Below are 15,660 nucleotides of genomic sequence, written 5' to 3' on the forward strand. Positions count from 1 at the left end.
ATCTCTACTCATCATGGCACTTCCTCCATAAGCTGTGCCTGGCTTTCATTTTTCTGTAAGTTCTTTATTGAGTGCCATCTAGAAACAAAGGACTCCACAAGATGCCGGGGCCACAGCAGTAAACAATACAGATGTCGTCCTTGCACTTGCATGGCTTAGCACCTGACTGGAGAGAAAAGACATTCAACAAATAACTATACCAGTACTTAATCACGCCTGTGATAAATGTTGCAAAGGCAAGGTACTGTGGCCTAGGAGCATGGGTGAAAGCCTGTCCTTTGTGCCCCATGGCTCTTCCTCATTTCACTGTAGCACTGATCATGCTTTATTGTAACGAGCTGTTGGTCTTTATTCCCCACTATGAATGGACGTTATGCATGGTAACTGGGCTCTATTTTCATAGCTTGGTGTAACTCCTTTAGACTAAAAACACTTAATAATGATTTATGGAACGAGTGATTCAATAATCAAATGGACTTGCCCAAAGTACTAAATTAATGAGCCAGGATAAGATTCAAACCTAGGATTCCAATTCCCATACTTTTGTCTCTATACAAAATTACCAAGAAATGGTAATGATTCTAGTAAAATGTAGTGCTAGCCTACAACGTAACCACAAATAAAAAAGAAGTAACCTATACATAAACATTATTTATAAACTATGCCTGTTTGTAACATAAGAGCCTATGTACATACAGGTTTCATATAGTATGGATCTTATTAACACACGCTAGTACAGACAGATATATACTACAGACTGAATATCCCTCATCTGAAATGTTTGGGACCAGAAGTGTTTCAAATTTTCAAATATTTGTGCATATACATATATATATATATATGATGAGATATTTAGGAGATAAGACTCAAGTTTAAACATGAAATTATTTTTTCTCTTTTCCTCTTGCAACAGGGTGTCCCTCTGTTACTCAGGCTGGATTGCAGTGGGACGATCACAGCTCACTGCAGTCTCAACCTCTCGGGCTCAAGTGATTCTCCCACCTCAGCCTCCTGAGTAGCTGGGACCACAGGTGTGCGCCACCACACCCAGCTAAGTTTTTTAATTTTTAGTAGAGACAAGGTCTCGCTATATTGCCCAGGTTGGTCGCAAACTCCTGAGCTCAATTGATTCTCCTGCCTTGGCTTCCCAAAGTGTTGGCATTACAGGCATGAGCCACCACACCTGGCGAAAACATGAAATTCATTTACATTTCATATATACCTGATATACATAGGCTGAAGGTAATTTTACACAATATTTTTAATAATTTTCTGCATGGAACAGTTTTTTCTTGTTCTGACCGTGATCCATCACATAAGATTAGGTATGAAATTTCCTACTTGTGGCTTCGTGTCAGTGAAGGAAGTTTTGGATATTGGAGCATTTTTGGATTTTGGAGTCTGGGATTAAAAATGCTCAATCTGTAAATAGTGACCCTACATTCCTTATTTATGCTGAGTACCATTTAGGCATTTGTAGTGGAGTATGCTAAACATATAAAGTTACAGATTTACCTGGCAAAAATGACTTGTATCTAAATAAATGGTAATGACAAGTAGTTACAAACAACATAAATACAATAAATATAAATTTGGGGATCTTATTTTTAAATGTAATACAAATTAATTTCTCAAATTCATAATTCAAAGTTTATGCTTCAAAGAATGATGTTGTAACAGTAAGAAACTCGCACATGATAAAACAACACTGTTCTATCATTCTATAGATACAAATTTATAACATAGCCAGTCTGCCATCCTAACTTGGCTAAAGACATTAAGATAGCTTATTGAATATTGAATTTTTCCTTTAATTCCTAGAAATTACAAATACAATCCCCAAACTCTTTCTTTTACTACCAAAAGAATCATTTTAAACGTCTTACGAAAACAGCCTAGGTCACTAAAGGGAATTAGCACCATCTAGTGAACAAAGCTGGCAAAACTTGTATATCAAAAGAAAACTGTAGCAGGGAGAGCCGTGTGTTAACTGCATAAGAAAACAGAAAACAAAACGGTAGCACTAACACCCCTTATAATTACGTTTTATTAATGTATATCGGGTTCTAACAGACTTTACTAATATTACATTTGTTTTAAAGACCTAACTAACACTCAGTATAATCAATCCTTAACACATTTGCCAGAAGTATTCCAATGATGAAATGTTCAAAACAAAGATAATTTGCTATGTTGGAAGCATCATTAAATAAGTAACGACCTATTAACACACTTTCTTGTCCTCTAACTTGCAGCCAGATTTAAAGGGCCTTGACTTTATCCTGCAGGTCCTGAAAAGGCAAACCATTTTTGTAACAGGGAAGATTAGTTTGGTAGTTGCATACAGGATTCACATGGGAAATGTGTCAAGGAAAGACTAACCAGTTGAGGGCAGATGCTGGTAAGCCAGAGAGGAGATGTCAAGGCCTGAACTGAAATGGAAACAAAGGGTCTACTGAGAACAGTGAATGAGCATCCACTGGGCTTGGGGATCACCATGACATTCAGCATGCCTGTAAACTATTGGAGAAATTTTTTTTAAATCGGTCATACCTCTTTCTATCTTTTCTATTATTACCTTAAACTGTTACTGGAATGCTCACTCACATTTTTTTTCTCTTATTCCCGTATTAGAGGGTAAACTCCCCGAGGAGTTTTAGCATAGATGCTATTAAAAGAATATACAAATCATGATGTGAACTCAGTTATTTCAATGGCGTAACTGTTGTGGAAACGACTAAAAATACAGTGGGTATCTTCCCCCTATTTTTAAAAGGGTCTTCTTGTGGAACTTAGAAGAAATCTACATTAATTATGTACACTGCCAACTCTCAAATTTGTAATCACTGCATCATGATGACAATTTTTAGCTCGTGGATGAAAAAGCAATTTGAAATGAGTCGGTCCTTTTCGCTGCATCGTTTGGATGAAATGATCAACTCATCTATTATCCCATTTTGCCTCTCAATTTCAAGATTACATTATACTGCCTATTCCCACAAAAGGCACCACAATGACAATTACAGATTAGGGCTTCTACTGAAGATAACATCAAATCATAAAAACCAAAAAGAGCACATGGCCTTTAAAAATCCACTTCTAACATTTCAACTATACAGCAACATTGTTAGTACAGCAAAATAAAAATAAATTTAATGCAAGCTGAATTCCACTCTAAAATTCTAAAACACTCTAACCAAAATTTTTATTTTCCCAAGTCTTTTACTTCACAGTGCCTCAGGGTATTTCGCCTTTAAAAGACATAACATAAATTCCTATTCACTGGAATTCCTAAGCCAGTGAACTCCAATAAGAATGATCATTTAGACTAGAAGCCTGAATGTTGACAGCTATGAGAGACATACCTGAATAAAGGAAGAACTGAGGAGAATCTCCATGAATGCCGACTGTGCCTGGCCCCAAGGAGTCAGACAGGGTATTCACAAAGGAAAATACTCCACTCATGATTCCAAAGCCCAAGCCAGAAACTAAACAGGAAGAAAAACATTGTTAACTCTTTTCCTGCCAAGATTTCAAGTCAAATTTCCAAGGACTAGTTAATATAAAGTGTGTTGGCGGGGAAAGGGTGCTTATGTTCTGCCTGAAGCAGCAGACAGCTGGCTCTGGAAAGGCATGTGCTTGGCTAAATGACGAATCGGAGAGGGAAGGGGGAAGAGGAAAGGAAATGAATGGCAGAATGCAGCAGAGTCATGAAAAAGGGGAGAAAAGGGTCTAGAAAGGCACAGAAGAAACAGTTGAGACAGAGGATACACCACCAAAACTCTGGCTTTACTTAATGATAACAGAGTCTTCAGAGTCAAGTTTGATGGCTTAGAACTGAAATGGAGTGTAAAGGGGAACGATGTATTCCTGAGCCCAACTGGGGAACCTGGATCCAATCTTAAACATAATTCTCAAAGTGTAATATGCAGAGATATTAACTGCTTTAATATGAAGACTACTCCTAGAACAGCCCAAGTAAGATTCGGAGAAAGTAACAGTTTCATCACTTAGAAAATCTTAGTTAGGGTACATATACATTAAAAATCTAACTTTCAAACCTGGTTAATATATAACGGACATACAGGTAAGGGTCACTTGTAATCACTTTCATTTACAAAAGGAACCTGGAAGGCGGGGATAATAAGCAATTCCGTACACCAATAGGCCAAGGCAGTAATAAAAAACTCTACAAAGATACAAAAGATACAAGTGACTTTGAGGCCAAGTCTGATTTGTTTGCCTTAATGAAACCATGTGTTTCTAACTTACCATAGGCCAGCAGTCGCATAGAGGGCGCTGTCTCACCTGGGTTTATAGTCTTCAAACCCTCACTGGCTTTTCTAAAATAAAACCACACATGTAATTAAGAAGAAAAAAAAAAGGGCAATATATCAGAAAAGTCCAACAAGATACTTCAAACCCAGATACTCACTGAGGCTTTGCATCAGGTTATACTCTAAATCTATAATTTATTTAAACAAAACCCAGCAAATTTTCAATGAACTAAAATCAACCAAAATGAACAACTAATTTTTACCTTTTGACATTCGCATCAAAGAATAAGAAAAATATAAGTAAACAAGCCATCAGGAATTGAATTTAAAAAGATAAAAACCACAACACTTTCAACTGCTTTCTGAACTCGGCAAATATTTAATTCAATATCCTGTGGGATCTACCACTCTGATTTTTTTTTCCCTTCCCAAAGTACTCTATCATTATTCCTGCTTTGTTGGCACTTTGTTCTATCTTCTACCAGGACTATACTTGCTCTGCCACCCTCCCTTGTACCTTCCACTCTGTAGAACCTAAACTACACTCATCCTTCAGAGTCCACTTCAGGCAGCAATTTGTTCAAGAAGCTGCCTCTACCAATGGTTGGTAATCACTAATCTCTCCTTATTCTTAAATCCTATAATACCGATGGTCTGAACTCTCACATGAGTATTTAATCATATGATCTTCTGATTCTAAAACATTTTACATATTTGTTTTATATCACAAATATGTAAATAAGGCTTCAAAGGAGAAAGTGATCTTATACTTTTGTTGTGTCTTGCAGAATACAATGCTACCCTCAGAATAGGAGATAAATGAACCCTTGAATGAAAGAATAGAATACTGCTCAAGAGAAAATAATCTTCAGCCGAGCATGGTGGCTCAGCACTTTGGGAGGCCAAGGCAGGAGGATCACTTGCATCCAGGAGTTCGAGACCAGCCTGGGCCACACAGCAAGACCCTGTCTCTACAAAAAATAAAATAAAATAAAATAAAGAAATGATCTTCAGAGTGATCTTATGCATGCTTCTGTTGTGGCCAATTTATAAACTTACCATGAGTGCCACGCAGATATGTTAGGAATGCTAGGTCTGGCTGGTCAATTCTACCAGCATCACTATTACCAATTCTTGTTGGCGAGAAAACTGCAATAATGTAAGATCCTGACTCAAAGAATATTTAAATTATATTTACTACAAAGTATACTTAAGGCAACAAAAGAACCAAAACACTTTGAAAATGACTTTTTAGCAAATGCTGAAACAAGACAGGTTAACTCTAAGAATAGACAATTAAATTAACCAGAACATACTTATTTTCTGGGCATTATGTTATTTTAAATTCAGGGTATGGATATTCATTACAGTCAGCTTATTCATCACAAAAAATATAAATATCATTGATTACATTAAGGCAATGTAGAATTCAACCAAAATAAGAATAAGCCTAGGGAAGAGGGTGCTTTTCTAGACTCAAAAGAAACCATCTGCCATTTTGGTGCTCTCCATCCGGAAGTGTTTGGTAGTGAGGACATGAGCCAGAAATTTAAGTGACCACCTTCTTTCTCTGAAGCAGTAACCAACTAAAATGTCCAATTTTCCTAAATAAAATAAACTTACCCCTCATAGTGATATTGCTAAAAGCGAATTAAAGATTATGGGACACATATATAGTAAAAAGCTCTGTCAACAAATATATCAATAGAGTAGAATCAAAAAATTTGGGAGAATTTCTGTTTTCTATAAATTCCTCAATAATAAATAAAAGACTTGTGTCCATGTGGACACAAAGCAGGGAACCACAGACACTGGGGCCTAGTTGAGACTGGAGTGGGAGGAGGGAGAGGATCACCATTTACCCAAGTAACAAACCTTCACGTGTACCCTTGAATCTAAAAGTTAATAAAATACAGTTATGTATTGCATAGCAACATTTCAGTCAACAATGGACTGCACATAACGATGGTAGTTGTTATTATAATGGAGCTAAACAATCCCTTTTGCCTAGTGACATCATAATGTTGTAGCACAATGCATCACTCCTGTGTTTGTGGTGATGTTGGTGTAAACAAACCTACTGCACTGCCAGTCATAAAAAGCACACAGCACACACTGGCCAGGTGCAGTGGTCCATGCCTATAATCCTAGCATTCTGGGAGATAAAGGCAAACAAGTCACTTGAGCCCAGGAGTTTGAGACCAGCTTGGGCAACATGGTGAATCCCCACCTCTACAAAAAATACAAAAATGAGCCGGGTGTGGTGGCATGTGCCTATAGTCCTAGCTACCTGGGAGGCTGAGGTGGGAGGATGGCTTGAGCCAAGGAGGTGGAGGCTGCAGTGAGCTGAGACTGCACCACTGCACTCCAGCCTGGGCAAGAGGGAGAGAGGCCCTGTCTTAAAAAAAACAAAAAAAAACAAAAAAAAAAACACATAGCACATACAATTATGTACAGTATATAATACTTCATAATGATAACAAACAACTGCTAATGCTTTTTGTAAAAAAAAAAACAACAAAGTTGAAAGACTTACACTTCTCTATTTCAAAACTTACTACAAAAGTAAAGTATTCAAGACCATCTGATACTGGTGTAAGGGCAGACACACAGATTAACAGAATAAAATTGACAGCCCAGGAATAAACCTTTATATTTATAGTCAATTGATTTTCAGCAAGAGTGCAAGATGATTCAACAAGGAAAGAAAGATGGTCTTTTTAATAAATGGTGATGGAACCACTAGATAATCACATACAAAAGAATGAGGGCGGACCTTTAACTTACACCATATATAAAAACTAAAATGAGTGAAAAGTCCAGCTGTAAGAGCTAAAACTATGGAACTGTTAGAAAAATACATAGGTGTTAAGTCTTCAGGACCGTGGGTTGAGTAATGGTTTCTCAAATACAAACACCTAAACCACAAGCAACAAAAGGAAAAGTAAACAGATGGACCTCAACAAAATTAAAAACTTTGATGCTATAAAGGACACTATCAAGAAAGGGAAAAGACAACACAGGTGGGAGAAAATATTTGCGAATCATATTTGAAAAAGGACTTATATCTACAGAGCTCTTACAACTCAATAATAAAAAGACAAATAACCCAATTTAAGAGATGAAGTGTCTGGGCTTGGTGCCTCACACCTGCAATACCTGCATTTTGGGAGGCCGAGGTGGGCGGGTCGCTTGAGCTCAGGAGTTCGAGACCAGCCTGGGTGACATAGGGAGACTATGTCTCTACCAAAAAAAATACAATTAGCTGGGTGTGGTGGCATGCACTTATAGTCCTAGCTACTCAGGAGGCTGAGGGCGGGAGGACAGATTGAGCCCTGGAGGCGGAAGTTGTAGTGAGCCATTATTGCGCCACTGCACTCTAGCCTGGATCACAGAGTGAGACTGTGTCAATCAGTGAATCAATCAAAGATTTCGGCTATTTGATATAGCAAAGTACTACTATCACAAATATATTAAATACATAAATTCAAAAGTTTAATAAACTTCCTAATTCTATATTGTGGAAGTACGTGGGAGGAAAAGTAACAGCACTAAGAGTTCTCAATGTCAACATCAGGAAGTGAGAAAGCACAAAACATCATCAGTTTCTGGGTTCACTTCCATTTTACTGAAGTGGAAAATCCTTTGTTTGCATTTATTATTGTGTTCCCAAGAACAAAAAAGAAACAATCTAAATTTCAAAAATATAAACTTTGAAAAACTATTGCTAAATCATATCATCTTTCTTATCTGTTCTATCCTTTTTTGAATGTGCGTATGAGAGAAAGAAAGGAGTATGAATACAAGTTAAATACGCCATTTTTGGAATTTTTAAAAATAGACATGCTGCTTAAAAGTTGTAGCAATGGTTATCCTAATGTTTTTTCTATACATGGAAGATTTTCTAAAATTACAAAATATTTATGGTATCAACATTTTAAGACAAAATTGAATTAAATTACAAAAGTTTCCAAGACAAAATTGAATTAAATTACAAAAGTTTCCATCCAAACAGAAAAAATCCTAATGTCTGTTTTAGACAACATACAGGAGCTTCAAGCAACATCGAGTTGCCTAAACTGTATGTTTTTGGCAAAATATGATTATGTTTTAAGCAATATAACTTGGATTAAAAAAAAAAATTACTGTAGAAAGGGCTGTCACACATGCCAATTTCTCATTATGCAAGGCTTTGCCAGGCTGAAAGTTACTATTCATTCATGTAAGAATAAGATTAGTAAGATTAAGTGACTAAGGCCTAACTCATGAAATAAAATTATTATTAGATTGCAATGAATATTTTGATCCAATTCCATATATTTCTAAAAACTGGTATAAACTCTCTGCATTTTAATCTTGGCACCAAATTCTGATAGCAAAAGTCTGAGGTAGCACTTTAAATTTAAAAGTTCAAGAACTACTTTGGCAGTGGAGACAAAGTACTGATTAAACCAAAGTCCCTATATTTGAATGTAATATAGCCTAAGAGAGCAATGTAAATGTATCCATATAAATGTCAGTCATAAATAAAGCATCATAATAGTTCTTAAATTGTTTTAATACAACTACATAACATCCTACATTTCTCAAATTTGCTGGGAAAAGTTTGAATATTCTAAAGGCTTGTAAAAGATGCATTTTGCAAATGCAAACAAACGTACCTGTTAGTACAAGTCTGTCCTACCATTTGCAAATTTCCAAAGGTCCTTTCAGAAAAGCAAACATGGTTTCCCTAGGAGGCTAAAGAGGCTTCTCTGAACTTCCTGGCATTCGAGCCCACAGACTGACAGCTGTAATTTCTTCCTCATGTGGCCCTACTCCTTTCCTGCCCTCATTAAAAAGTGGACCCTTGCTCCTCACTATGAAAAGCAAATTTTAAAAATTAAAATTTAAAAAAAAAAAGAGGAACAAAAATGTGCATCTATGTTCAGCTACAGTCCTTTGGAGCGCTAAGCTAGTGCCAGGAAAATGCTGCCATTTCAGGTGGAAACCATGAAGATGCAAGGGAGTGACAAACAGCCCATACTCATGTTGTCACTCTGGTAATTCAGGTTTTAGAACATACAAGTGCTAAACTTTAATCCTGTATTAGAAATTAAGGGTTTTTGTTTGTTTGTTTCTGTTTTTTTTTTTTTTTTTCAAAATTAGACCCATGGTATGAAAATGCGTATGAGCCAGTGGTGTCACTGACAGGAAAACCCCGTGCAATGTAAGGCTGAGCTGTGAAGAGTGCAGCACCCAGTCAGGGGCACTACTCAGACCGCACTGCAGAACACCGTGCTGGGTCCTGAGCACAGGCAAAAACCAGGCGCTGACAAAAAGTGTCATGTCCACTGATCCAAAAGAACAAACAGCCTTTCTTTTGGAAAGGCTTGGAAGCCACAACCATGCCTGCTGAGGTCCAGGGGAAGAAATGAGGACTGTTCAACCCTGAAAAGGAGATAATGATAACCATGCAGCAGAGACTTTGTTTACTTGGTACTCGAGTAGGGCGGAGGTCAGAAGAGGGGAGTTTTTGTTTTTGCTTGTTTGTTTGTTTGTTTTTAGACAGGGTCTGGCTCTGTCGCCCAGGCTGGAGCACAGTGGTGCAATCACAGCTCACTGCAACCTCCGCCTCCTGGGTTCAAGTGATCCTCCCATCTCAACCTCCCAAGGAGCTGGGACCACTATGCCCAGTTAATTTTTGTATTTGTTGTACACACAGGGTTTTGCCATGTTGCCCAGGCTGGTCTCGAAATCCTCAGCTCAAGCGATCGGCCCACCTTGCCTTCCCAAAGTGTTAGGGTTACAGGCATGAGCCACCAAGCCCAGCGGAAGTAGATTTGATTACCTTATTAATATTCTACGGTTAAGCTTAAAATCGTAGAATGGTAGTAACTGCCACATACCAGAAACATTCAAACACAGTTAGATGTCCATCTGTTAGGGATGTTGTATTACATGGAAATTTCAATGTTACCTTTGATATTTATTTGTTCCCGTGTAATATTTCCAGGTACTAATTGGGAATTTCATTTTTGAAACTTGTCTATGATTTTTGCTTCTAAGCAATGTCTTCCTGGCTTTCAATTTCTAATTTAAATTCCTTCATTATGAAAAGGGAATTTAGTATCTGGTATTAAAAGCAAAGAGTAACAAATACAGAAAACCTAGCATATTGGCAAGAACAAGTTATCAGAAGCCTGTGAAAAGAGTTGTTGTTGAGGTTCCTCTTGGTTATATCCATGAAATTCACGGACAGCCTGAATTACTTCATTTGTAGAAATGAGAAAAGACAGCACATTTATCACTCTGCTAAGTCTTACTATATAATCAAAGCCAATCTCATGACTGCCTGAAAGGAAATATGGTTCCAAGTTCCAGCTGTGTTTCAAACCAGCAGTTTCATGTGAGGTCCTCATGAGTCCTAGAGAAGACCTACTTTCTGTCCCAACAAGGGAACCCAAGGCTTTTTTTAAAATGTAATTTTCTGTTATAGATTTAAAACTACCGGAAATATCACAAAATGAATTCCCGTTTTCCCCTACTACAGTCAAAATAATGGAAGGCATGGTCTCCATAAGAATTATTTATCTTGGCCGGGCGTGGTGGCTCACACCTGTAATCCTAACACTTTGGGAGGCCAAGGTGGGCAGATCACTTGAGGTCAGGAGTTCAAAACCAGCCTGGCCAACATGGTGAAACCCTGTCTCTACTAAAATTATAAAACTTAGCAGGGCGCGATGGCACACGCCTGTAACTCCAGCTACTCGGGAGGCTGAGGCAGGGGAATCCCTTGAACTCGGGAAGTGGAGGTTGCCATGAGCCGAGATTGCGCCACTGCACTCTAGCCTGGGCAACAGGAGTGAAAACTCCATCTCGGGGGGAAAAAAAAAAAAAAAAGAATTATCTTAGATGGTGGCAAAGAGGAGAACATAGAATATATACACTCTAAACTGGAATGATTTATGTAGTTGTTTTAATGCTTCCCTAGCTTGTTTGTCTCCATGACACTTATCTACCATAACGGTGTATTTCTTGTTCATTCATTTATTGTCTGTCTCCTCCAACTATAATATAAGCTCCATGAAGCCAGAGACCTTGTCTTTTAATCACTGATGTATCCCCAGTACCTAGGATAGTGTCTGGGATTGATTTCCAAGGAATATTTTTTTGAATAAAGGAAGAAAGGAAGGAAAGAGGAAATTTCCACAAGATAAAAGAACACTCAATATTTTCAGGCTGGAAATGTACCAATCTCTTGGCTTAGTGCTATGTAGGAGGGCACAAATACAATACTTATATTCATGTTTCAAATGACCAAATCATAACTAAAATCTAACTAGGGAAAAAAAAGGTAACGCAGGTATTTAACTTACTTTAAGAGTCTATAATATGCAAATCGGAACATTTCTTGGATATAGACCGAGACAAACGCTCCAAAGATCAGCAGATATTTCTGTATTGGTCCATCTTTGTTGTCAGTAATGACTCTTGCCATGAACCAAACAAGGGACGAAATCAGTAGAGACACCAACCAGAAGAAAGCTCTGAAAAATAGGGGGAAAAAAAGTTACACGTGAACATCAGTACAGGATTAATACTGTTTAAAAGCAGGAAAAAAAAAAAAAACCTGCTTGAGAAGGAAGAGATTTCTTGATGTTTTAATAAGAAAAAAAAAAAAAGTCCTCATAAAGTGATGCTCTGATCAGTTGTTCTTAACGGTGCATTTTCCTTGGTGAGACAGACATGTCCAAGAGGAATGCTGAGGTTTCCCAACAATTACTCTTTTTTCAGTGACCCTGCTATTTGCAAGTACATTTGCAGACTCTATCTGCCAAGGGCTGTCTAGCTAGAAACTTGGTTATTTGTTACTCTTTCTAATCAATGCTCTGCCCATTGAAGAGCCAAAACAAGAAAATATATAACTGATTACTGTAATTTTCATATTCTAAAAACTTACAAGAAATTATGGATTTACTGGTCAGATATCTGCAAAGATGAGTATCTTTTCCAGAAAAATATCTACATCTCTATTAAAGTGATTGGTATAAAATTCAACTTGAAAACCTGTGTTCTGGTCTGGATCAGTATCCAAGCCCTCCAGGTCTTACAGCACCCCTGGGGATTCTAATGATTACAGCAAGCTTTACAGACCTTTCCCCAAATCTCTATTGTTTTTAAAATGACATGCAACGAAGCACTTTCAATACGTTTGTGGGAGGTGAAGAAATGCAGAAAACTGGGAATCACTGGCCTAGTCTGGTGCCAAGAGAGACTCATCAGGGGAGGGGGATGTGGTATGTGCAAGTAAGAGCCAGGTGATGACTGGGATGGGACACCACAATCCGGTATTTATCAAGCTCCCACAAGGAGATGTACAGTCAGGTGCTTCGGTGTTTTTACAGGTTTCCACCCTTCGGCTGCACAATGGAACCATTCAAAAGGAGCTTAAAAAAAAAAAATTTCTGAAGCCCGAATCCCATCCCCTAGACATTCTGATTCAGCGGATCGGGGTGGGGGTGGGCATCGGCATGTTTGAAAGCACCTGGCCACAGGTGATTCTAATTGGCAGAGGTCGCGCACTACTATCCTAGACGCCAATGGTTCTTAACCCTTTGGGGACTACAGATGCCTTTGAGAATCTGAGGGAAATTAGGGACTCCCTCTCCAGAAAATGAAGGATGCTGACGATGCATATATGAACTTATCCATAATTTTTTTATACAACTTTAGTGGCTCCACAGATCACTAAACCCTAGCCATGGGCCCCAGGTAAAAGGCCCTGACCCCCAGAGTGCGCTTCTTCCTAAGAGGGCGAGGCGCCTTTGGGGAGCGGGATCTCCGCTCTCCCCCTCTCAACCCTCCTCCCGTCCGAAACGCAACAAGGTCGAGCCGCGCGGTGGGGGCGCCGAGGGTCTCGGGTAACCCCGGCGGGGGAGGGGAGCCCCGGCGTCCGGGTTTCCCGACGCGACCGCCTCACCCGGCGATGAGGAAGATGATACGCAATGGCTCGGTGGCGATGGTGAAGACATAGAGGGCGAGCGCAGGCCCGAAGGCAATGAAGGCGCAGCCGAAGAACACGGCCGCCGTCATGGCCACCGCGGAAACCGACCCGGGGGCCCGCTGGGTACGCAAGATGCTCCCGGCGCGGGCGGGGTTCGGTGGGTGGGGCTCGGGGTGGGGGGCTGAGCCGGACGCGGGGGGCGGGGCGGGGCTCGGGGGCGGACAGGGGACGGGGGCGGGGCTGAGCGGGGCTCGGGGGCGGGACACGTGGGGGCGGGGGCGGGGCACGTGGGTCGCGGGGCGAGGCGGGGCGTGGGGTTAAACGCTAGGGCCGTGGGGACCAGGCGGGGCGTGGGCTGAGGGTGCCGGGCGCAGGGGCGGGCTCAAGGCGATGAGTGCGGACCCCACTGTTGGGCCCTCTGTTCTACCGGGTGTTCAGTAGCGCCAGGGCACGCCGCAGCTCCTGCTGCCGAAGCGGGCGTCCTCGGCGGCGTTTGGGCCCGAGCCGTCGCCGAACCCCCACAGATACACCCCGATCGGGTTCCACTGCCGGCCGCGAGGTGGCTAAGAGAAGGGGAGCTCCCCAGCCCACCTTGGAGCCGCATGCACCGAGAACAGGCAGAGATTCCAAGTCACCTAAAGAGACTAAAGAAAAACGTAGCGCAGGCACAAGCAGGATTCCTTTTTAAATAGTGTTTGTTTGTTTGTTTAGCACATTTGGATAGTTGCGGGAACTTCGTACTCCATCCTGTATAAAACCTAGGCTGGGATGGCAGTGACCCCAGCGATAACCCAGAGATGGTAAAATGATGAAAGGGTGGTGGAAGAAGCTGCCCTTCTCAGGACTGTTTTGGCCAAATGGTTTTTTTTTTTCCTCAAATCTTCAAAAAAGTTGTTTTTGCAGGCATTGTGTGACCACCCTACAAGCAATAGTAACATCTCCCAGCTCCGTCTTCTCACAGTCGTTCATTTCACTTGCTTATTTTTCTTCTCCATTAAAATGCGAACTCCTGGGGGACAGGGAGTTTGCTTTGCTCTTTGTTGCTTCCTCAGCACCTAGAAGTTCACTAATATCTGTTCAGTAAGTGAAATAGTTTAAAAAGTGGAAGTTATAAACACCTGTATTAATTTCTGAAAGGTTTAAAAATTAAAACGTAAGCTCTCTGATCATTCACATCCAAGTTAGATTTTTCTTTATGTTGAATAATGCTTCATCGGTTATTTTGATCAATGTGCCTGACACAGGTAAGTGCTATGTAAGTGTTAACCACTCCTACATAATGCCCATCATGAATAACGATTTTGGCAATCCACATTTTAAAAAACACCAGTAGACAGATTTTGGGAACTGACAGGTGTTTTGCAGCTCACCTCTCAAAATGGACCTTCAAATAATACAACTGCAGGTATTTAATTCTTACAGAAAAACATTACCTTTGCCGGATTAAAAGTCATAAATATTTCCATTCACTCCCACAGAATATTTCTTCAGATTCCAGTGACTGTATTTTGAATGGTCGAATCCCAGCACACCTATCAAAACTCAGGTTGAGGCAACAGTTCAGAGTGATAGATCTGCTTTGTAAAGATACGGAAAATGAGATTCCAGACTGGAGGTCCTCAGCATAACGCAGGCATGAAATGGTAATGGCCTGAATCAGGGAATTAGCAGGACTAATGGAGGGAAGCAGACAAATTTAATAGAAGTTGAGGAATTGTACAAACAGAATTTAGTGACTAATGAGTTACACAGAGTGAGATGGGGGAAGAGTCAAGGATGAGGGCTTCTAGAGATTTCGGGCTTAAGTGCATGCTGTGGAGATAGGAGAAGGAGAGAATATGGCAAAGTAGACACGATAATGGGTACCATTTTGTTATTTTGTTGTTGTTTTGGAGAAAGAGTCTAACTGTCACCATCACCCAAGCTAGCGTGCAGTGGCGTGATCTCAGCTCACTGCAACCTCTGCCCCCCAGGTTCAAGGAGTTCTCCTGCCTCAGCCTCCTGAGTAGCTGGGACTATAGGCACATGCCACCATGCCTGGGTTGTTTTTATATTTTAGTAGAGACAGGGTTTCACAATGTTGGTAAGGCCAGTCTCGAACTCCTGACCTCAAGTGATCTGCCCACCTCAGCCTCCCAAAGTGCTGGAATTACAGGCGTAAGCCATCGTGCCTGGCCTTCATTTTGGATGCCTTAAGATTGAGATACTTGTATCACTCCAAATGGAGGTGTTCAGTAGGCAACTACATATACAGAATCAGGAGAGAAAGAGACTGAACATCAGAGCTGAGACCAGAATACCTGAAGCCGTGAGAGTACATAGAATCATCTAGATAGCTAGTAAAGCCGGAATGAGGCCTATGCCAGAACACCAACATTAAAGGTATGAAGAGAAGAG

General features: G+C 40.3%; 1 protein-coding gene across 1 annotated transcript in view; it reads right to left on the bottom strand.

The window, feature by feature from the left end:
• Positions 1-13,451, bottom strand: part of APH1B (aph-1 homolog B, gamma-secretase subunit) — a 30,745-nt gene extending 17,294 nt beyond the window's left edge. Inside the window, exons 1-4 of the mRNA XM_010374196.2 lie at positions 13,240-13,451; positions 11,636-11,806; positions 4,273-4,343; positions 3,366-3,488 (exon numbers count right to left, since the gene is read on the bottom strand). Of these exons, the coding sequence (XP_010372498.1) occupies positions 3,366-3,488; positions 4,273-4,343; positions 11,636-11,806; positions 13,240-13,352 (478 nt within the window). The 5' untranslated portion in view covers positions 13,353-13,451. The remainder of the gene's footprint in view (positions 1-3,365; positions 3,489-4,272; positions 4,344-11,635; positions 11,807-13,239) is intronic.
• Positions 13,452-15,660: the final 2,209 nt, after the last annotated feature.

The sequence above is a fragment of the Rhinopithecus roxellana genome, chromosome 5 (assembly GCF_007565055.1).
Source record: "Rhinopithecus roxellana isolate Shanxi Qingling chromosome 5, ASM756505v1, whole genome shotgun sequence".
Lineage (NCBI taxonomy): Eukaryota > Metazoa > Chordata > Mammalia > Primates > Cercopithecidae > Rhinopithecus > Rhinopithecus roxellana.